The following is a 22,982-nucleotide window of genomic DNA, read 5'->3' as shown; positions in this document are numbered from 1 at the left end:
CACGCTTCCTGTGTTTCTGCTCCTCCCAGTTCAAAGATGGCAGCCATGGGACAGAGACGAGAGACGACACAAATTTAGGACTTTTGTCATGAAACAAAACTGGGTTGCGGAGCTGATACCGCTATTGTTTTGACATAACAGTGAATTAAACTGTCACCGCCAATGTGTCGTCGTAGGAATAGTTTAAAAGGGTTCAGAAATATGTTTTCCTGTGGGCTAAGCTAGCAAGCAGAGGTTAGCAAATAAATGAACTTGTCTCTTCTGCCACACAAGAAGGAAGCAGTTGCCTTTCATACAGTCTATTGGCATCTTATAAGGTGAGTTTGTATCTTTTTTATGATTGTAGAGACGCATATTTTATTAGTAGGTACAGCTCGGTTGTTTTCACGAGTAAAGAACTTGCATTGTTAACGTTAGCCTTAAGCTCGGTCTTATTCTATGGTGAATAAATACGGGTTCGTATTTCAGTGAGGTGCTCGTGGCACGGCTCTCGAGATTAAGCGTTTATAAACGCTTACAGATTTTGTTTTCGCGCAGTCCTGTGTAAATATTCGTCTGCTTTGCTGCAAGTGGAGCATACAAGTCATGTCCGTACTTGCAAAATCAGATGCAGAAATCTTTCCTTTTCTTTCCCACCAGCTCAATTTCATCATGGCCATCTCTCAGTTCCGTCTTTTTAAGATCTGCACATGCCTAGCCAGCTTTCTTTCTTTCTTTAAAAGGTTAATATGCAGGTAAGCACAAATGCATTGTCCATTACAGCATGTATGAGACCTTTATCTTTACACTACTACGATATTTTTGAAAATAAAATAGGAGATATGGATTTAAAAAATATTGTTCTAGCTTTATGAAACTCACAGCAACTCACAGCATTTACCACGATTTTTGCATGCATCAGCACCACAACTAGAGATCCTTTTTTGTGCATGTGCTGGATGCAAGGTTGTCACAATGCACAGTAAAGAGATTTGATTGTGGTGTTCTGTAATGTGCAGTTTCTGCTTTTTATAATAATGGAGAGTTTAATTTCATTGTGTAATACAGGACTGGAAGGGGCCGCAAACTCAGTGGTGATCAAATAACTCTCCCAACAACAGTGGATTTTTCATCATCTGTACCAAAACAGGCATGTACTGCAGCAGTCATCAGCAACTGCTTTGAGAAGAGGCTGCCATACAGGAGACACAATTTTCTTGTTTTCATAAACAAATAACTTTCAGGCACTATTGTGTTTTTATTAGTTTATTTTTGTCTGCACAGCCAGAGATTGAGGAATGGAGCTCTTGGGATGAAGAGGCTCCTACAAGTATTAAGATTGAAGGTGGCAACGGCAATGTCTCCCCTCCACCCAACGATGTAGATGAAGAGCCGGACTACTTCAAAGACATGGCTCCCACCATCAGAAAAACACAGAAGGTATGTCTGCAACAAGTCAAAGCAGTTTGTGCCGTGTCTATGAAAGTGTATAACCCCTTTAAATTTGTCTTTTATTAAGTAAATTTCACCTGTGAGGCTCAGCTCCTTAATTGTGGTGAACTTTGACAATGTTTGCTGAGTATACACAATTATACCAGTGTAAATATGACAGAAAATAAGGTGAAGTGTAATAGGGCCACTCTATGTCATGGAATTTATAGTTTGTTTATGTGGTTGGCTTTTTTTAACTGAAGAGTCGTAGGTGTCATTACAATGTCAGAGATGGAAAAGCGGTTATTTTTGTAAATGAGGAAAAACTGTAATAGCAAAAAAAAAAGAAGCCGTGACTATTGTGTTTGACTTAAGCAAACATGATACAAAATACAATGAAGATGCGGAAAAAAGTTGCCGCTTCAAAGGGAAAGGCTACTATTTGTTTTCCAACTGTTTTAAATGGATCCATGCCACAGAAAATTCTAAGAATAATATTATAACTGTAGCTGGTGTCAGGCTACTTACGAGGGGCTGTTAATAAAATGTATATTCTATTAGAAACTTAAGAGTAGCATCTAGAAGTAATTTGCACAAACAGTGTCGATCTTAGTCTTTGTTTTTTACTCAGTTTAGAAATGGGCAGATGTAAAACAAGAGACACGCAGTGCAGAGTTTCAATTATGTATTCCATTGCAATATTAAAACTTTAGCTTTGATTTCCTGTAATAACAAGAAATGGCATCTAATATATAACTCTATTTGTTTGTTTTTAGCAAATCTATTTGTTTATTTTTAGCAAATTCTTAACTGTTGTCTAAACCAAGAAGCATGACATAAATATTCTGTAGGCATCCAGATACAGTAAAGAGTAAAGGTTTTGCTATTAATGCTTTGAATGCGATCAAATGTTTCTTGTGATCCAAACCCATGGCTTTTGATTGAAACGTCTTCTTTTGATACATAGCCTGATAATTCCTGCAGCCACTGATTAGAAGTTGTTTGAGTGCAGAAGTAAAGTGCTTTTAAAATGTTGGGTTTGTCATTTCTAGACATACAATTTTTGTAGTGTAACAGTGTGATTGCTTGAAAATCTCCCATTCTCAGCTTGTCCTTCCTATTAATAGTTGAGCAGCGATTCAACATTAACTCCTTTTACTTTGACTCTAAGCTCCTCTTCTTTTTTTCTGGTTTTCATATTGAAGATTGTGTTGAAGAAAAGGGAACCTTTGAACTATCTGGTGCCTGATGGCTCAGCAGGCTTCTCCAGCAGGTTGGCAGCCTCTCAGGATATGATGACTTTCATTCCCCCCTCAGTAAGTTACACTATTGTTGGAAGACTGTTTATGTTTTACACTCTGTATGCTAATAATTGTATAATTATGCAGGAGAAGTTGTTGGCCATCAAAGGAAAGCAAAACTTGTTTTATCAGTAAATAGGCTTGTGAAAAAAATTATTAAAGCTGCAGGACTTGAATCTTAGAAAACCCAAATGTCAGAATGACTCAGTAAGCCTTCAAAAGAATGCACCAATCCCCTTCTCTTATTCCACTGATTCAGTAAATTTTGATGCAGTTTGCAACACTCTTGTGTGAACTGACGTTTATGATGTATTAGACATCAAAGGCTCCCGACTAAAATGTTATCATAGTGTTATCTCTGTATATAAGACTGCAAACTGTCAATTTCCACAGGCTGAACTGGGTGAAATGGACACCTGGCAGGAGGACACAAATGCCTGGGAGGATGAGTCTGATGCTGCCTGGGAGGCAGAGGAGGTGCTCAGGTAAATGGGTCAAGAGTTCATCTGCTTCTATATACAGCAAATACCAGTTTGCTACCTTAACTAACCAGTTATGACACAACAACAGGAACAAGGAGTGTTTTTTATGTTATTAACCATGTTAATATACAATTCCAACACACTGTCATTGAACCCAGATTTGATTGCAGTAAAGACTGAGGAATGCACAACAACAGGTTTCATGGCCACATACAACAATCTGTCTGTATTTACACAGAAAAACATTTTTTACAACACAACACAGTTGTAAAAGATTATTATTCACAATCCTTGTGTTAATGCACACCAGGTTATAGTTGGATTTCTTAGCTGTCATCTAAATGACCCCAAGTAGATGCCTCCTGTGAAATGCTGTTTTTTATTTTTTATTTTATTTTTAATTGTAATTTTTTGCAGACTAGGGGGAAATTATGTTAAACAAAAGAGTGATCAAACCTTTTATTATGCAAACACATGGGTCCCTTGCATCTCTTCCTCACACCTCCTACCAGTGAGGACAGAGGTGTCTAAACTGAAAAATAAGAAATCTTTGCTTCCAGTCTTACAACAGAATTTCTTAATCTTGGTGTAAAAAACATAGATTGTTAACATAGCTGGTTATTAGCAGTTAATTCATATTTAGTTCCTCTAGTTTCCTTTAGCTTATCCTCTATTACAGGGGTCTCAAACTCGCGGCCCGGGCACCACTTGCGGCACACGTCACCGGTGTTTGCGGCCCTTATATTGACTTAGAAATATAATACAGTTTGGTCCTTGAAGTTACTTTTTTTGTTGGGGAGTATTTATTTGTTGCTGAGTGCAATGTTAAAATAAGTTCTTTTATAAGCAGAAAATTATCTAATATGAAGGCAATATGGGCAGAGAGTACAAACATATGTTAGTTCAGTAAGAGAGTTATTTGTAAAGAGAAAAATTTTCGCTAGCAGTCAAAAACTAATGTGTACACTTATGCCTGCATTTTTATTTTGTTAAATATGAATAAAATTATAGCAGAAGACCTTTCACGCGTGTGGCCAGAAAGAGAGTACCAGAGTACCATTATGTGGTAGTTCAATGAATGGCTTCAGTTAGTTAAGAGTGAGGAAAAAGAATTGCGTTCACGTTTGCAATTTTGTCTTGTTATACAATATATTAAAAGGAAAAAAAAAAAAACCACTGTATTTTCAGAAATATTTTTGGGTGTTTTCTTGTTTGTTTGGGGTTTTTTGTACTACTTGAACACTAAAGTGGATTGCCAATGAGATGACAGTGCCAGCAGTGGCCCACAGCTCATATAAGTTTGACACCCCTGCTCTAATAGATGGTGTTATTTGTTCAGATTAAAAAAACAAACAACAACATAGCTCTATAAAAGTATTTTAATTTTTCATTTGTTTTTATCTCACACAACTCAAAGAAGTCTCGTGAGCCCATTATGCTCGCCGTCTCTTGTCCTCGTGAACGGCACTGCACGTCAACAGTGGTCTCGCATCCGCTGCCGAAAGCTGCACTTTGGCATTTCGGTTGTTTGTGCACCTCACGTCTTTGTAGTTAGAACACGAGTGTACAATGTTGGGTTTTTTTGTTTTGTTCTTTTGGGAGGGGCAGGGGGTTATTGTTGTTAGTTAGTTTTTTGTTTTTGTACTGCTATTTGATGATCACTACAGATGTTCAGGTATTCACAGATTATACAGATACAGATGACTTTGTGGGAAACCCCAAACAAAAAAAAACTATTTCTTTGCTTCTGGTTTTGACTTCTCTTCCTATGCTTGCACTGATGTGGAAGATTTGTCTGAGTGATGACCTATCATTGAGTAGAATACGCCAGCCGGTACTCGCACCCTCAGTGCTGGTATAAAATGATACCGAACTGTGGCGACATCACTGTTTGCACACAACATCAATACAGCGAGAATAATGGGCCCATTATATTTCTTCTTGCAGTCATCACTTTTCTAAATGTGTATGTTCATTTCATGGCCACCAGATGGCAGTGTTTGATAATACTTTGTCAGCAGTGGCACAAAAAGCAGGGTTTTGTTTTCCCCCATTCTCAGCTGACCTAGCTTTTGGTGACATGCTTTGGTGTGACATCACTTCCTGTCACCTATTATTTTTATTATTTTTTTTATACTATAATTTTGTGTTTTGCTTTTGTTTTTTAAACAGACAACAGAAGATGGCTGAGAGAGAGAAGCGCTTCATGGAGCAGCAGAGGAAAAAGATGGAGAAAGAAGCCCAGAGAATGATGAAGAAGGAGCAGAAAATTGCCGTCAAGCTCTCATAACATTTTAAAGAGGCTCACTTTTGAGCAATTGGGGGTGGGGGAGGGGCAAAGATGCTAGCTCTGTCTTTAAAGTCACCAAACCTACCAGGATTCTTACTGTACACTACTCACATGTTAGCAGATTGTCCTCCTCCTTTTTTCCACCAGCAGCATTTTAGTGTGTTTTCCATCTGCAGCGGCATAAAACATGGCAATGTTGAGGGCAGCGGGTATTCTCACTCTTCATGTGGCAGGGTCATTTTGGTCTTTAAGGGAGATTTAAGGGAGATTTTGTTAATACCATCCAGATCATTTTAGGTTAAAGGTCAGAAGTGGCTTTCTGAGATAATGATTAAATCTGTTGGAAAATCTTCCATTTTGGATTTTCCAGGAACATTTGTAAATAAACCGGTACTTGTGCTACCTGTTGAAACATACACAGGGAGTACATTTCTCTCTTTTTTTGTAATTTTTACAACCTCAAAAGGCAAGGACGTCTAATTTATTTTATGCATCATTGAATACCAGTGAAATCCCTTGGTTTGCTTGATTTTTTTTTTTTTAAATATTTATGTCTTTGTCTGACAACTGATCTGTTCGCTGTTTCTTTTCTTTTGTTTTTTGTTTTTTAAATGAATGATGCTTTTATATTTCACATTATCTCCCTGTGCTGTATGGCCCTTATTTCGCTGGAAATCTGCATTAAAATGAAGGCTGGAAATTTTCAAAGTGCGTGTGGATACATGATGGTAGACTAGAACGTAGCCAATGCAGATGTTAGCTGTGGGTTCCCATGGTAATCTCACTGCATCTCTCTGCCATTCACTCATTTTTGTCAGCCCTTAATATTGAAGGAGAATTTCCAGTGATCGATGCGTCTTTTTTTTCCCCTTTTATCTTGGGGGAGGAAATCTTACTCTGCTGTTAAATAGTTGATGAATTGTCTGCAGAGACCCAGTACTTAAAATACATGGGTCATCATCACAATGGACACTCATACAGTAATCTTGGCAAATAATAGGCTGATGGATAAACGTTTCCTAGCACATCATTTTAAGTAAGTGCTTCTGACTGAGCATCTTGTTATGCATCATTGTAATGAAATTCCCAGTCAGTGTTGTCATGGAAACATTGGCAAGTGCAGATACAGCATGTGTTCATCCATGACTTGTGATAAATGGTGCAAAGCAAGTCAAAGAAGACATATCTGGGTTAATATTATTCAATGATTTACTGACAAATTTTCTGTTAAAATTTCAATGATAAAATGAATATGAAAATAATTAGAGCATGAATAGATTCAAGAATGAAATTAAAAGCAGGTGTGGATTTATTTTCTTTGGAAATGCCCTTTCCCCGTTATTTTCACTGAGAAAGGCTGCATGTCATGTTTTCCTTTTTAAATTTTGCACGTCGTGATTTCTTTTTTTCAGAAATTAATCATTAAAATCCTGTTTTCACACATGCTTAATGGTAAAAATAGCAGTGGTTGAGCACAACATAGGACTAATATAAAGTAATGAGTCCAGAGTTGACAAATTGTATCTCTGCTGTATTAGACCTACACGGGTTTTTAATAAATTTTGATTCATATCTTCGACTGAAGACAATCTGGCTACGCCTGATATGTAAATAGTAAAATAACTCCAACAACCATTGTGGGAAAGGTAATAATTTTTCATGAATACAACCTTTATGTTCAGGCTTTTTCACTGTCTGTGAGTGTTTTTTAGGTGTCGGCCACTTGGCAAACATCTTGTTTCTACAGTGAAATAAAACTATTGGAAAGAGCTCTGTAAAATGTTACCATCAGTGATGGTCCCCAGAGGATGAACCTTACCAATATCTCACTCTGGTTTTTATTGAAATTTGTCAAGCTATTGGTGGAATTGCCATTACATTCCCGCAAAACAGAAATATGTATAGACTCTTCCCTTGACATCATCATGTTAAAATAAAATTGACCTAGAACTTTCTATTTTTTAATCTCCTACCTGCAAACCAGCCTCATGAAAAATGCTGCAAACTACAGAAGTGAATAAGGGGAGAAAATGCGACAAAACCTTGATGGAGTGACACAAACTTAAAGATTGTGTTAACGATTGCACTTAGTTGGAGATTATGTATCGGAATTTCAGGAGCAGGACCACGCCTCCAAACACTCGTTCTGGTTGTCATCTATATAGGTTCCCCCAGTTCTGCAAGCTGTTCATTCTCGTTTACGTGCCCCACCCTCCTTGTTCTCAATTCTTTAACTTCTTCACTTCTATTTAGTGCATGGAGATCTGCCAGGCCCGGGAGCCGTTGCTAGTCCCCTTCGAGGCCTTCCCCAAACCGCAGCTCAATTCATGTCAAAGCATTCATTTTTACCTACTAAAACGCTGTCAAACCTAAAATGAGGACATGGGCCCAGCTATTGAAATAAAGAAGTGGAGAATTTATTGTATCATAATACTTTCTCAAGTCCATAAATGTTAGCAATGTGGCTAATAGGCTAATGTAGGATGGTTACCATGTTGTAAAGCATTTCTTTTCATGATCAATCATTTACGCATTAGAGTCAAGCGTCAGCATGCATGAAGATTCCAGTATCAAAACTGTCTGATGCTAAACTGGCCTGTAGAAGGTACTGACGGACTATTGTCATCACACATCTGACCTCCATCATAATGATGTCAGTCCCATCTACCTGGGGACTCTGCCGGCCTGCCTGCCAAACCTCTCAGAGACTGACCCACTTTCAGAAAGGGAAAGTGCAGTCATCAGTCTTCAGAAAGGGGATAAGCTAAGTGGGTGCAGTCACATCCAGTGTTCTTTTATAAAAAAAACAACAAAAAAAAAACTGGCGTGCACTCATGCTCAAACCAATGCTTGCCCACTCATTTAATCTAGCATCCCTACACTGATATGAGGATTACAGCATCTGATGATTCAGATGCCTTATGAACCGAGGAGTCATGGTTATGCAATGTCAACATAGCATTTCTCCTTACAGCTGGAGCGGAAATGGACCCATTGTAGCAAAGATGTAAGTGTTAGCTCATGTAGATTTAATCAGCTTTTTGCTTTAATTTTCACTGAATGTGATGGGTATTATGCAATCACTAAAGGCTTATGTGAGCAGACTCAGAGCTGCACTGACCCAGTTTTTACTGGTGTAAGGGCAGGTTTAACAGCTTCTGAGAGATCCCAGTAAAGTGGATCTAATGCACTCCACAGTCAGAACCACAACCCAGGGGACATCTGTAGACAGGTCGAGAAAGCTTTTACGTAAGATGAACCATCACGAGAGCATGTTGCTTGCTGGAACTTGGGTTCTGATGAGATACCCCACCCCCGTTTATTTATGGGAAGAAAAAAAAAAACTCCCATTGTTTTTGTCTCAAACAGGACCCTTACACAAGTCAAACTTGGAAAAAGATTTCCATGAATTTTAATAAACCCAAAAGCAAATGTAAAAAACAAAAAACAAATAAACAAAACACTACAACATAGCCAGAATTATCATGCTTTAATAATAAAGATGCAAGGACATTGATGTTACTACCAGTATTGCACATTGCTCAGGCACATTACAAGTGTCAGTTGCTTTGAAGCATTAGCTTCTATGAACAATACACAGGCAGTACCAAGTAAAGCTCTACACCCAGAATGAGGGGAGGAAAAAAAATAAAATAAAAAAAAAAAATTCACAAAACGGTGAACTTACATTAAAGCTTTGGCTGAAGGTTTAAGGTTACTTTATGAAGAAAGGAAACATTCCAGAACCCACCACCCATCAAACAGAAAGCAGCAGTCAGTCTTTCACCTCCTGAAAATCTCTTAACACAAAGAACTTTTGCTTTAAACAGCTAGGGACACCACAGGACTATGATAACACACAACCATCTACCCAGATGATCTGCTTATACATGTAAATCATAAATAAATACATAAATAAACTTTGTTATAAATAATCCCTTCCATGTCACCTCTTGGTAACTACAGTGCAAAAAAATAACAGTGCTCAAACCAAAATGACTGCATTGATATCAAGTGTTCAACGATGTCACAAATACTCTTGGAAAGATGCTTAAGTGCTTTAGTTCAAGGTCAGGGGTTTTGCATGCGGATTGGAAGCCATTACGCATCAGGCCTATGAGTGATGTGACGAAGAGAGTGCAATCCCATGATGCAGCAGCCCCTAATCAGGGCAGCAATGTTGTACACCGGAGTGCTTCCGTCCAAGCCATGCCGTGAGTACAGCCAAGCCACTGTAGGCAATACTGGTGCCGCTACTGCCACCAGATCCACGAGGAAGCTGTTGCTCCAGTAACGCTTGCCGACCACATCCAGTCCTGATGACAGATGAGAATCCTCCTCGCCGACAGTAAAGTCCAGCTCCTCCATGAATCGTCTGTTCTCGGAAGGCTCTGAGCAACATGTGCCGGAATCGGCGGAGGTGTCGGGGCTCTCTGTAAATGTGCTGGGTTGGGAAGGTGTTGAGTCAGGCTGTTTGGTGGTGGTGCAAATGGAGCCAGGTAGGTTTGGGAACCCTAGAAGACTAACTGGGGCTGATAGAGCTGCATCTCCTGCTGCAACCCCATGGAACTTTAGAAGCTGAAAGAGCAGAGCCTGCAGGTCTGGAGGCATGGGCATGATGTCGGCCTGGACTTCTTTGTCCTCATGTGGAAGTGTGCCTGAGGTGGCAACCATATCTGGTAGAGTGGGCTGGGTTCCAGTGGATGAATCGGTTGACTGTCTCTCTCCTGACAGCGCAGACACTCTGGGCCCAGACTCTGCACTGGCCCTCAGCTTGCTGCTACAGTCCTGACTGAAGTCCATTGCAGTGGACATGAAGACCTTCTCCAAAATGTCCGCTCTGTTCGCCATCTCATCATTTGCCAGCAGCCCGCTGTCTGCCATTGCCTCTGCTCCTTGGTATCCCAGCTCCATTGCACCTTCCTCATCCACCACCATCTTCTTCCCGCTGCCATCAGAGCTGTCGTACATAAAGTCCAGGGTGTTTTCATCTTGGAGGTTGGCACCACTCTGGGCGAGCTCCATGCTTTGCAGCAGGGACTCCAACTTCCTGTTTTGGATGTTGATGTCAATGAAGTATTTCTGAATTCCTTTATCTTTTTCCATCAGACTGCTCTTCATGGTTTCCACCACCTGACGCAGCTGCTTGATCTCTTTGCGTGCTTCTTTGAGGGACAGCTGAGCCTCCACCCGGTGGCACTCCTCTTCAATCCAGTCCTCCCTCATTCTGCTAAGCTGGGCTTTAAGCTCCTCAATCTCTGTCTCTCTAATAAAGAGGGAGGAAAACATCCAAGTAACTTAAAGGAACAGTTTTTGAATACACACTTGTGAACTTTACCATGTAATTTGTAAAGTTTGGAAAAAAAAAAAAAGCCACTTATATGCCAAGTCTGAAGCTATACATAGTTTAGCTAAAGACTGGATGTTCTGGGGGATGGCTGTGACAACCCACTGTGTGTGGGTTTAGGTGGCTAGACATTTACTGTTAGAAGAGAGAAATACACCATATGGACAGAAGTCCTAGGCCACTTACAAATGCCGGGAGTTTTTTTTTTTTTTTAAACAAAACAAAAACACTGCACTTATTGAGTTTGTAACTTTGTGTTTTCTGCCACTTTAATACAAATGTCTGTGAAGGTTCATGGCCTGAATTCAAAGGGGGGAGTGAATAACTATTCAGTTTGAAATGTATGAAAGTATGTACAGTTACACATTTATGTAAAAAAAACTTAATCAAATAGGAGGTCATTAGTTTGCAATATTACTCTGACCTAAAATTACTGCTCATGTCTTGAATTTTGTGTCGAAGTGGCAGGTGGGCCACACATGGGCCTTAACACTTGACATATGACTGGGTAGCATTATCAATTTAAAGCCAACAACCTGTGTTGTTTATGGTTTTTGAATAAAATTTAAGAAACTTTTGTCTTGTATTTTGATTAGAGTGAAAATTTAAAATTGAGTGGGCACCATGGGATTCCCGGGTTTTTAAGTGGGCCACCTACGAATGGCTGGTGTAACCTAGCTACCACACTTTTAATAATGGATTGCATTTATATAGCGCTTTTCAAGGCACCCAAAGCGCTTTACAATTCCACTATTCATTCACTCTCACATTCACACACTGGTGGAGGCAAGCTACAGTTGTAGCCACAGCTGCCCTGGGGCAGACTGACAGAAGCGAGGCTGCCATATCGAAGCGAGGCGCCATCGGCCCCACTGGCCAACACCAGTAGGCCAGAGGAGACAAGTGTCTTGCCCAAGGACACAACGATCGAACCGGCAACCTTTCGGTTACAGATGAGCTTCCCAACCCCCTGAGCCACGGTCGCCCCATCTATTAATCCATCTAGCCCCAGCAATGCCATTCCTATTGATTTCTCACTATGCCTCCTTTTTGTCTTAGTACACATTCAAAGAAATTGTAGTAAAGTAAAATAAATAACTCAAATTTTCATCCAAAATAAAAATGGCATATTTTGCCATTTGCCCAGATGCTCCTTTTTGAGTCTTCATGCTAAACCACAGTCCCATATTTAATGAATGACAAGGACATTATTTAATCCATCACTGTTAAGCGCAGCATACGAATAAAGAAACACTTTAAAAATATGCTTTGCTATGCGCAGTCTCATGCAACACTCCTTTTCCAGGGGGTTTAGACTTCACAAGATGTTACTGAGGAGCAGAACTGCAGCATGCAAGCATTACATCAGCACAGCAGTACATTTTTGCTGTCATCCTGTCTTAAAACTGAACAGCTGGACATGAGGCTGCCAACCTGTCATGGACTCTGTTCTCAGACTCCAGCAGTTTGGTCTTCAGGTGTCTGATGGCCACTTCCTTCTGCTGCAGAGGGGTGAGGTACTGCTCAGGGTTCGGAGGCCTGATTCCGTGGTTGTCACCACATGAATGGTAGCAGCCCAGACCTGCCCTTCTGTTGGGCAGACAAAGAGAGGGAGAAAGGGAAATGAGGTTGCCGGTGGATGTTTACACCTCGGAAAGTGATTATCTGTCATTCATCAAGCAGACATTTTTAAACAGCTGCAGAAAACAAACCAATTTAAAACTTCAGCTAAATTCTCCCCACAGAATGTAATTAGTCGGATTCAGAGTGCTGTCAGGGCAGATGCTCCCTGAAGCCTGGAATTACTGTCTGACACAGGATTACTGACATGCAGGCAACAGACTTAAAATCCTAAAATGCTGAATACAAGCAGCGTTAGCTAGCAAAGAAATCACCTTAGTGGAAAAAGCCTTGGCAAATGTCCCCTACATGTCCTCAAATAGGTGTGTCATCATGCTCAGAGAAAACTAATAAAAGGATTCCTGTCACCCCCCAAAAAAAGCTAGCGGATTTGGATGATATGCAAAGCAGCATTTAAGACGCTCTCTTTCACCAGCACGATATCCTAGCAACCTGGGTTACTCTAGGCTTTGATGCAAATATGCTGCATCCCTGCCAGAAATAGATACAGCCCTGGAGAAAGCAGCATGTGAGGGGGAAGCAATGTCACATGACACTTAGCCAGGCAGAGGAATGCTGACAAACCGCACGTCTTGGAGTGACAGGACTGGAGGATTATGATGCACTTATGGAAGCTGTGAGCATGGAAAACAGGGCAGATTCTGTGTCTGCACAGAAACTAAAAGGGTTGAGTGTCTATCGTTTGGACTGCTCCTGAGAGTGGATTTTTAAAGTGAAGGCTTATGCAGGGCTGAGATGCAAACTAGCGGAGCCTTTCAAATAATCTGCTGCCTTAAGCACCATGTTAGAAATTCAGTTTTAGCAATATTTAAGACTCAGGCAACTGTATTCTGTTGTATGAAAAATTTTATGACCCTGTTCTCTTTGCCAAAGCAAACTGCTTTCGCTCTAGTTGCAGATGAGACCCAGTCAGAAAGGTCACTGTCTGGGTACCATATTCAGACATTTGCTATATTAAATCCCCATTAATCCCAGCTACAGCCACATCATGACCAATATAATCCTAGCCAGCTGCAAGAGAGGAAATGATAACTGTCTGAGCCTAATCCAGCCACCCACTCACTAGTGGTCACTGCACATGGCCCGAGCCACAGCCTAAACCTCTACAGTCTCCAAAATGTACCTGCTTCTCTTACAAAAAAGGTTACACTTCAAACACATTTAACAGGAAATAAAGAGAAAACGGCAAATAAGCATGAAATCTATATTTATTACCTAGAAGTGGGGCTGGAGGTGCAGCTGCTGCTGTTGGTTGAGGAGGCAGCTCTTGGAGGAGTTCGGTAGGGAGCGTAGAGTTCTGCATCTCTGTTGGCTGCTGGGTTCCCGGCTGGTTTGAACACCGGAAGTGGCCTGATGTGAGTGCTGCGACTTAAGATGAAAGAAAAAAATAAAAATTAATGAGAACAAATAAATATGGGTGTTCATTAATAATTTTTTTTTTTAAGTGTGTATATGCACACTGCAGTCTTGCTGGATAATGCATGTCTTGAAAACTTAAGTTCAAATCTGTTAGTGATTTATGATGCACATATTAAACCTCATACCTGCGTGAAGGAGCTTTCTTTCCAACTGAATTGGAACTGAGAACCTCCCTGGTCTTTAGGCTGCCTGTGCTGCTGGAAGAGCTGAAGTCTGCCTCACTACCTGAAGGAAGGAAAAAAAGCACAATGTCCCAACAGGATAAAACAAACTGTTGAACAGTCATCTTTAGTGATGCAGAAACACTGACTGATTCCTGCAAGTGTAAAAATGTGGGTTCTACAAAATTACGTCTCCTTTTTTTGGCCGCTCCCTGTAGAGGTCAGCACAGCAGATCATCCGCTTCCATCTCAGCTTATCCCTTGCATCTTCCTGTCACACCAACCCTCTCCATGTCCACCGGGCTGCTGCATCTTCGACACCCTCTGTCCAATATATCCACTATCCCCCCTCTACGTATGTCCAAACTATCTCAGCCTTGTCTCTCTTTGTCTCCAAACTGCATGACCCAAGCTGCCCCTCTGACATACTCCTTTCTAATCTTATCCATTCTGGTCACCCCCACTGAGAAAATCTTAACATGTCCAGCTCTGCAATCCATACATAATAGTAAGTCTCATTACAATCTGGTAAACCTTCCCTTTCACTGTTGCTGCATGATTCTGTCACATATTATCCCAAACACTCATCTCCACCCACACTCTTCTTCACCTCTCCTGTGCACCATCCATTGCTTTGGCTCGTTGACCCCAGGTATTTAACTTCATCCACCTTTACTCCCTCTGCTCCTTGCATCTTGGCCGTTTCACCCACCTCCCTCTCATTCACACGCATGTAGTCCGTCTTTCTTCTACTGACTTTTATTCCTTTTTTCTCCAGACTCTCTTCAAACCTGCTCCCTACTCTCACTACGTGGCACAGTGTTGTCTCCAATCATCAGAGTCCATGGAGACTCCTGCCTGACCTCATCTGTCAACCCATCCCTCACCAGTGCAAACAAGAAGGGGCTCAGAGCCAAATCCTGACTCAATCCCATCCTTGCCTTGAACTCATCTGTCACTCCTACGACACAACTCACCACTGTCTCTCTGTCTTCTTACATATTTTTCTGCCACTCCTGACTTCCTCATGCAGTCACACAGTTCCTCTCTTGGTACACCATTATATACTTCCTCTGGATCCACAAAGACGCAGTGCAACTTTTGATCACCGCTATACTTCTCCAGCAACACTCTGGGTTCTACATAATTTAATGAGGGTCAATATAAAAATTAAAAAAAGAATCCTACTTAAAATTCCTGCTAAAAGAAGCCAAAAGTTACCAGCTAGACATATAGCTCCTGCCTTTAAACCACAGCCCAAGTTAATTTGAGTTTAATGCATGAGAGCAATTCATTTTCCCAACGTGCCACATTAGAAACCAAAACCACTTTAGATTGAGTTTTGTTGTGCATTAGAAAACCATTTTCTTTTTTAAAAAAAATCACAAACAATCCTTCATTCAGCAACCACTGCAGGATTATGGTGTTTATATCTCTAAACAGGATTTCCAATAAGATTTATGAGCAATCTATACTAATGCTTAGCCAAAAATGAACCATATCATCATAAATATCACTGGAACATCACAATTAGCCAATGCTATCCAGCCTTATGCAATCTCTCTCTGCTGTTGTCCTGTTGCAGCAGGACAAAGGCTTGAGGCCTGGGCACAGAGATGTAAGCAGAACAAAAGCAGGTCATCATTTTAGAGTTTCAGTGATTCAAAACTGAAATCAGAGTCATACCTGAGTAGTGTCTTTTTCCATTAAACAAAACCATATTACTGTTTCCAGTGACAACAGCAATTAAAACTGCTCAAATCTCAGTGATCCTCCACCACTTTGTGAGTCAACTAAGAGTCTGTGCACCTTCAGTGAGCTGACCTCCTGCTAATCAGCCTAATTGGTTAAGCTCCCAAACATTTCTCCCCACCAATCAGTGCCCCTTGTTCAGTCTGATTATTAATCAAGCATTTCCCCCCTTTGCCTCAGATTATAAGAGAAAAAAATTAATTTTCTGATTAAAAAAAATGCACAGATACACAAATGGCTCTTCTCCCATTCACAATTTTCTTTTTAGTAAGCAGCTGCATCCCAGAGTGGGAAATTGTTATGTGATAACCATGCTGCACTACAGAAGTCTGTGAGTAGAAACAAAACAAAACTCATGAGTGGTAACAGAATCAAACCTTAGGATCAGATGATAATACAGCAGGGCTAAGCTGAAGATTTTGAGATTTCTTGCTTTATCTGAAATTTTGTTTTTGTATTTTTCTCAGTACTCTTTTTTTGTACCTCTGGCTTTCATGGCCGACCTCAGCTCCCTCTTGTGCCTCGGCGCGCTCCGTGCTTCACCGCTCCACTCGGCCATCACCCTCACCCTCTTCACTTTGGTCTTGCGCTCTGGGAGTATCGGCGATCCGTGGGCACTCTGCTCTGAGCCTGACGGGGTTTTGGAGGGGGACACAGACTGACTAGTGGGGCAGCCGGTGTCATCTATTGTAGACAGGCACACAGACAGTAATAGCCAAGAATGGGCAGCGCAGGGCAGGCAGTCAATCGCAACCTAAGTTTGCTCTCTGGCAGATAGCACAACAGCTTTTACAATGGCTCATCACCACCAGAAAGTAGCTGTCAAGTAGTTTCTGTGGTCACACACATTCACTCTTTGCATTTTTTGCTCTGTTTCTTAATAGAGGCTAGTTTGGGAGAAAACCAAATAAAGATGCTTTTTCTTTTTGAGCGTGCATAACCTTTGCTTAAATTTTTAAAAATGTTTGCATTGTAGTATTGTCATAAGATTTTTCAGCTGACCACCAGTCACGTTCATTTCATATTAGGCATGTCCTGCCCTTGCCCTGGAGCTGAGCTTCTTACCAGAACAAAAACTGTTGGTGCTGATGGTCCTCTTGGAGTGCTCGGAGCTGATGTCACACTCCCTGCCCTCCTCCTCTGAGAAAGGGGAATCAGACAGAGGCGATCCCTTGTCTTTTGGTCGGAAAGGATGGAGGACCAGACGTGGGATGCGGCTGCGGGGGCTCCCTTTCTGTGGTGATTTGTTTTCCTGTTTATCAGAGCAGGAGGCACTGATGTAGTGCATGTATGATAACTATGATTTTCTTTTTTTTTTTCTCTTGAATTACCAAACGATTTAGTTCAGGTCATATTTATCATTAATTATCTTATGATAATAACTGCAAGGTTGCAGATATTTTTGTTTTATCTTTGTTTTTATGGGTAAAAAAGAGTATTTTGCATTCAGTTAAGACTCACCTCATATTCTTGGAATGGTCCCATCGTGCCTCACGCTTTCTCCTCTGATCAGTGTGAAAGAAGAAAAAAAGATAAACAGGTAAGTCACATTCCTGTGGACCATATATAGATAAGAATTTTGATGTGGAAGTCAAACTCATAATAAACAAAAGCCCTCTATCTGAACCCTGTTACACCACTGAATCCCCCCCCCCCCCACACACACACAGACAAATGCCGTCTGGTACAGCTGGCACTAGAAGCCTGAAGGCGGACTTGGCACAACACAGGAAATAAATAAAAAAAAATGCTAAAAATAAACAGTGGGCTACCTTTTCATATCAGGATCAGTCGGCCTATAAACAATCAAATGAAGCCAAGGAATTACAGAGAAAATCCAAATGAAAGGAGATTATGTAAAAATAATTATGAGTCTACATCTATGTAAGACTCTTAATAGTTGCAGAGCTTCATTGTACAAGCATGCTGATGTTAACGTACAGAGGTTTGGCATTTCTCTTTACTGTCTTAGCATGCTGAAGTTTGCCAATGAGCAATAAAGACATGAAGAGCATGGGCTGAAATGTCTTTACCTTTGCAGGAAAACTATTACATAATGATGCTAATCAAAAGTTCAGAAAATCTAAGTTTTAACCCTAACCCTGGACAAAAAAACAAACAAAAAACATATGGCAGAAATGAATTTTAAATCAATTAAAGGAACACTGTGTGAGATTTAATGGCATCACATTGTAAAATGGAACAAAATTAATCCTTTCATTTCCAAGCATGATGGAGAGCTCTTAAGCGTGTTGATTCAGTCTAAATGTGAAATGTCCTTTCTAGAAACCATATTCGGTTTGCTTGTTCTGCTCAGCAGCATGGCAGAATTATTATAAGATGTGCTGCCTATAAAGGGCTCGTTCTAAACGTACTTACATCTGTAGTTGGACGTGATAATACCTCTAAATTCTACACACTGGACCTTTAACTCAGTTTGCTTGTGGTTTTGGAACAGTTCGGTCTTTGTGCAGATGCAGATACAAAGAGCAATCTCTTCATGTTCAGCTTATTCATCAAAGTTATCCCAGATTAAAATGATAGATATAAAGCACAGTAATACAGTAGATGAGGCCATGCTAACTCTGCTTATCAGCTGTCTGTGCAAAAAGTGAAGGGCTGCCTGCCAAATGCCACAAAGTGCTTCAATCAATGAAATCTAATGGATGCTGTAGCGATGCTGTAGCTTCTTTTTCTATAAAAGGGTTTGAAATAGAAGCCAAAGCAGAGGGAACTCTGGTCTAACGCTGAACTTTTTTTTGTACATGCACATTTAAACAAGAGAGAAGCATTTTTTATTGATGCTCCATAGCTAAATAATGCAGATCTTCTCTCACGCTTGAATAAACTTTACAAAATTACTTTAGTTCCTCTTGCCTGTTGATTGCCTCTCAGCACCCTCGAGTAAGGGGGTCAGTTGCATAAGTACATACAGATTCTTTTTTGGGGGTGGCATTGGGAATTATGTCATTGACCCCAGGGCCTGTGTGCTGCTGTCGCATCCTTTGGCTCTGATCTCACCTTCCCCCCTCCTACATTAAAAAGAAAAGTACTTCGATCACCTGCCTTTGCAAAACTAAGGACCCAATACGACCTATTATCCATTAATGAGTAGCCCAGAAGTGTGCAAAATCCTCCTTTCCAACCCACAAAGGACCAAACTGAACTGCAAAATTAGAACACAGAGTCTCAGGACTCAAACTCCACTTTCATCTTCTTCAAAAATAGACTGACGTGTTCTGAATTGTACTGCACCACTTTATCTTACACTTTTATTCTTTTGGTTTTCAGGCATCCACAATTTCATCCTTCGCTGTAGTAATACACAAAAGCCCGGTGCAATAGCATGGCAGAATCAGATTATAGGCACCAAGCAGGGCCGGGCGACTGCTGCCGTGCCCTAGCAACAGTCATAGCAACTGAAGGGGATAAGCTGTGCGAAAGAGTCGAGCTAGAAGGAACCAGTTATGTATGAATGTGCACAGAGTGAAGGCTTCTGCTGCTCATCCTACTCAGCCCTTCGCTGATGAAATATCTGGAAGTGTTGAAGGGGAGGTACCATTCAGCTGCTCGATGCTTTCCTCAGACTGAATGAACATTGTGTACTCTAGCCAGCGTGTTTACGGAGCATCGTGCCACTGATTTGATGAGATCAATGAATATTTATATTTTTATATTTTTAATGGATTTTCTTTTAACTGTGGCTCTCATTAATGGGTTTTAAAGGTAAAACAAACAACTAAAAGACAAACCTGGATGTGGATAAACTGAAACAAGAGCTGAGCAGAGAAGATGAGATGTGTGATTTTTCAATCAAAAAGGGTGTGGTCAAGAGGAAATGTGGATGGTGGTGTCAGCCTGTCTGACAGTTTTGGTGCTGACTGAAATGTGGTGTCTAAACAACTATTAGGAAGCACCGCTACCAGGATGACAAATTTTGGAGGTGATGCCACCGAATGGACTGACGTTATGCAAAGCAAAGGCATCCATGGTTCCCTGACTCGACATGACTTTATTGATCTTTTGACTTCCTTTCTAGTATCTCTCAGAGGCTGAGGTTTTCAGTTTTGAATGTAGTGTCTTAATAACAATTGGCTGGAAAAAGAGTGGTCTCAGTGGATTCTGACAGTCTGCTGATGATGCTGGGTGTTTTAGCTTTACGATTGGCTATAAGGACTTTCATTGTAAATATATAGCTCCTGTCAAACGTCTCAGTCAGAATAAGCCTATGCACTGAAACTACCTGGTTAAATGAACTAAAGAGATTTGCTGGTTCCTTTTTTCTACTTAGCTTTGCTTGAGGTTGTTTTTATTTGAACTGTACGCACCTTGGTTTTGTAGTATTGTGTTACATTGTGTTGACACTGATTCCTGCCCATCCATCTGTGGTATACCCATATTTGATGATTTGACTGCGGCCAAGTCTTTCCACTCGCACCCATACATTCGATCCTTTGCTTGTCTCTAGACAAAGTTGATTGGCTACCTGCTGAGTAAGAGGCTAAGAACTGCCTAAGGTGCAAAGACTCCCTTTAAGCAACAAACAGCCAAATTGCCTGCATATATGAACAATAATCAATCCAAAAATAAATAAATAATAATTTAAAAAACTGTATTCCAAACAAACTTCATGGGAGGTTGCTGATTTAGTAAGAAGATGAACTGGGAAAGGATGTTTTATAAGAACTGTCAGTGGGATACAAGTAAACAAGTCTTTAAGCCTCCACTGGAGCTACTCCCCTCATCCAGATGGTGTTGTTTTAAAACAGCATGGAGTGGGCGTCAATAATAATTCCCTTAATCCATCCCAGAGTATGTGTTTTTTCATAATGGTGGTGACACACATGAACTAATGCGAAGCTTCTCATTCCACTTTGACATTAACGTCATAATGCAGTCGGTACATTTGCTGTGTTTATTACTGAGGCATTAAAATTGCTTGATTTCTGTGAAAACCAGCTGGTGTTGACTCTTGTTCCCCCTCCCTTTGCTGAAATAAAAAAAAGGAAAGATTCAATTGAATGATTTCAATCTCTCTGCTGAGTCACATGTCATACCTGCCACTTTTATTTTAAGCCCACCAACCCTTAAACAGACTGCATCATAAATGCATGATGTCAGTGCTTGGAAGTGACTTTCACTTTCAGCATGAAGCATTCTGAAACTAAAAGTGACTTTTGGTAAAATAGCTTCCAGCCAGTACAGAAGATGTGTTTATGCAAAAGAAAACCACAGTCAACAGAATTATTCTCCATATAGTGGCGATCATTTTCGTTTGCATGTCTTTCCAGTGCTGTCAACACACCCAAAATAAAAGAGAATTTGAGCAGCCATTTAAACCATCATTAATAAACCCTCGGACAGCGCACCATGTGTTTACATGCCTCCCTTTGTTTACCACAGCTCCCTTCAAAATCCATTTTTCCTTTTCTTTTTTTAAACCGAGTACTATAAAGCCTATTTAGATAATATCGTACCAACAAATAAAGCGGTTCTTTTCATATAACCATTTAATAGTTGCTCGATTTACATTTTTATCCTATCGCATCCAGCCGTGGGATTTTTGTTTTGTTTCATGTGGCGCCCCCGCAGTTTCTGGGAATGTTTACCTTAGGCGCTGACATGTCTCCATGATAACGATGTGCGGAGTCAGCTACAGGACGTCTCTGGCTGTAAACAACTTCAAGCATGGGGTGGACAGATTTCATCCAACATGTCATATTTATGCGCATAGGCAAAAATATCATGATTGGAGAAAAAAATCTAAAGAAGACTCGCTCCTGAACTTGTAAACAGCTCCACCCCTCCCCACCTGCTGCCATTCCTAAAATAGTTTTAAGGGAAGATTTTTAGAGGCTAACACGCATTTGATGCGACATGGTTTTCAATAAGAGGATCAAAACACAACAACACCTGCCTGGATGGTGGACGGTGACGTTAAACGGTGATGTCTCTCAGAAGGATGCGCGTCAGTTTGGGTGAAGCACAAAGGGTCGTTCCTCTGCTGGTGGTGCCAGCCTGCGCGCTGCTGTGTGGATGTTGTGCGGATGAGAGCTGAGTGCAGACTGACGACGCACGCGATTGGGCAAGAAGTGAGACCACTGACTGTGCGCGCGCAATAAAGTGCCCGCCATCCCAAGTGTGTTACATAACGAGCGGGGCGTTACTTAACCACCGAAGCCCCCCCACCGTGTAGCGATATGGACTTTGTACAGCAGTACACTGCGTGCTGTCCACGTTTCAATTTTACATACACTTTAGTCTATACATTATTCTTAGAAATGCACATGATGCAATAGTATGCTATATTATAATACCACGTCCCCCCGACACTGCAAAACTAGATTTAACAGGATTTAACATTGATCGAAACCATATCATCTAAGATTTTACATTCCCTGCACGGATTTGCGGCATTCCTTAAAACCATCCCAACGGATACAAGTTAGAACCGTTTAAATACCAGATATAAAAATGTCATCTGCTGTACACATACAGAAGGTTGTTTTTTTTTCTTTCTCGAATATGTACATGAAGGTAAACACTGTCTGCTGACTTGCTGTCGGGGCCTGTTGGCTCTCCATGGTGCTGAAACTGAGGCCGATTGAAATACGACGCTGGCGCTTTAAATGCCATTCATGCCGTAACGTTTACAGATTCTGCAAACACACACATACATAAAACAGTGGTTTTTGTCACGCCGCTGACTGGCAAATGTGCTGAAATCAGAGTGACAGACATAAAAATAAAACTTTGAGCGCGGTGAAATAACTCGACTGTTAATGTTTTTGTCTTACCTCATTTATTTGGATTTTCATCAGCTAATTCCAGTCGTTTTAAAGTGGATTCTAAATGGAAACACAGCACAGTGACTAAGATGCCAGCGTGCCACCTCTAAGCAGGAGTTTGTCTTGTATCACGGAGGACCTCTGCTGGAACAAGAAGACACTGAAGCTCGGTGGGCAGTGATGCTTTATTTAAAGATGGTAAACAGAACAGCTGAGCGTATGCGCGTTTAAAATCAACTACCATTTTTGCCCTCACAGGCCTACTCCACAAAGAGCAGCTCGACATGAAACAGGAGGGAAAGTAATAGTAGCACTTTAATGTAGCTGAAGCAGTTTCAGTGTCCTAACGTTTTGTTCACCGTCCTGCTATAAATGTGATTTAAAATGATTT

General features: G+C 40.8%; 2 protein-coding genes across 7 annotated transcripts; one reads left to right on the top strand and one right to left on the bottom strand.

Annotated features, from left to right (window-relative positions):
* Nucleotides 1–3: 3 nt before the first annotated feature.
* Nucleotides 4–6,191, top strand: ebag9 (estrogen receptor binding site associated antigen 9). The gene is made up of 7 exons (XM_026184420.2): nucleotides 4–317; nucleotides 640–734; nucleotides 1,048–1,129; nucleotides 1,264–1,419; nucleotides 2,616–2,726; nucleotides 3,105–3,196; nucleotides 5,366–6,191. Exons 2-7 carry the CDS (start codon nucleotides 652–654, stop codon nucleotides 5,481–5,483), a joined length of 642 nt encoding a protein of 213 aa, XP_026040205.1. The 5' UTR covers nucleotides 4–317; nucleotides 640–651; the 3' UTR covers nucleotides 5,484–6,191.
* A 2,767-nt stretch (nucleotides 6,192–8,958) lies between these two features.
* sybu (syntabulin (syntaxin-interacting)) lies at nucleotides 8,959–22,667 on the bottom strand. 6 transcript variants are annotated; one of them, XM_026185197.2, is made up of 8 exons: nucleotides 22,601–22,667; nucleotides 17,265–17,308; nucleotides 16,869–17,055; nucleotides 16,287–16,487; nucleotides 14,016–14,115; nucleotides 13,687–13,839; nucleotides 12,265–12,420; nucleotides 8,959–10,749 (listed from the first exon to the last, which is right to left on the bottom strand). In XM_026185197.2, exons 2-8 carry the CDS (start codon nucleotides 17,286–17,288, stop codon nucleotides 9,585–9,587), a joined length of 1,986 nt encoding a protein of 661 aa, XP_026040982.1. In that variant the 5' UTR covers nucleotides 17,289–17,308; nucleotides 22,601–22,667; the 3' UTR covers nucleotides 8,959–9,584. The 6 variants fall into 6 exon arrangements, with proteins under 6 accessions (XP_026040982.1, XP_026040981.1, XP_026040980.1 ...); XM_026185196.2 differs by lacking the exon at nucleotides 22,601–22,667 and adding an exon at nucleotides 21,717–21,956; XM_026185195.2 differs by lacking the exon at nucleotides 22,601–22,667 and adding an exon at nucleotides 21,721–21,956.
* Nucleotides 22,668–22,982: the final 315 nt, after the last annotated feature.

Source organism: Astatotilapia calliptera, chromosome 11 (genome assembly GCF_964374335.1).
Source record: "Astatotilapia calliptera chromosome 11, fAstCal68.1, whole genome shotgun sequence".
Taxonomy (NCBI): Eukaryota; Metazoa; Chordata; class Actinopteri; order Cichliformes; family Cichlidae; genus Astatotilapia; species Astatotilapia calliptera.
The sequence above is the reverse complement of the archived record's forward strand: the minus strand, read 5'-3'. Positions and strand labels throughout refer to the sequence as shown.

What these genes read in the sequence shown, in the direction of transcription:
- ebag9 (XM_026184420.2), top strand. Translation starts at nt 652, where the DNA reads ATGGCCATCTCTCAGTTCCGTCTTTTTAAGATCTGCACATGCCTAGCC. An exon ending in CATCATCTGTACCAAAACAG is followed by an intron (nt 1,130 to 1,263) that starts GCATGTACTGCA and finishes TTGTCTGCACAG; the next exon opens with CCAGAGATTGAGGAATGGAG. An exon ending in CCATCAGAAAAACACAGAAG is followed by an intron (nt 1,420 to 2,615) that starts GTATGTCTGCAA and finishes TTCATATTGAAG; the next exon opens with ATTGTGTTGAAGAAAAGGGA.
- sybu (XM_026185197.2), bottom strand. Translation starts at nt 17,288, where the DNA reads ATGGGACCATTCCAAGAATATGAG. An exon ending in GTCGGCCATGAAAGCCAGAG is followed by an intron (nt 14,116 to 16,286) that starts GTACAAAAAAAG and finishes TCCTTCCTTCAG; the next exon opens with GTAGTGAGGCAGACTTCAGC. An exon ending in GAGAACAGAGTCCATGACAG is followed by an intron (nt 10,750 to 12,264) that starts GTTGGCAGCCTC and finishes CCTCTTTATTAG; the next exon opens with AGAGACAGAGATTGAGGAGC.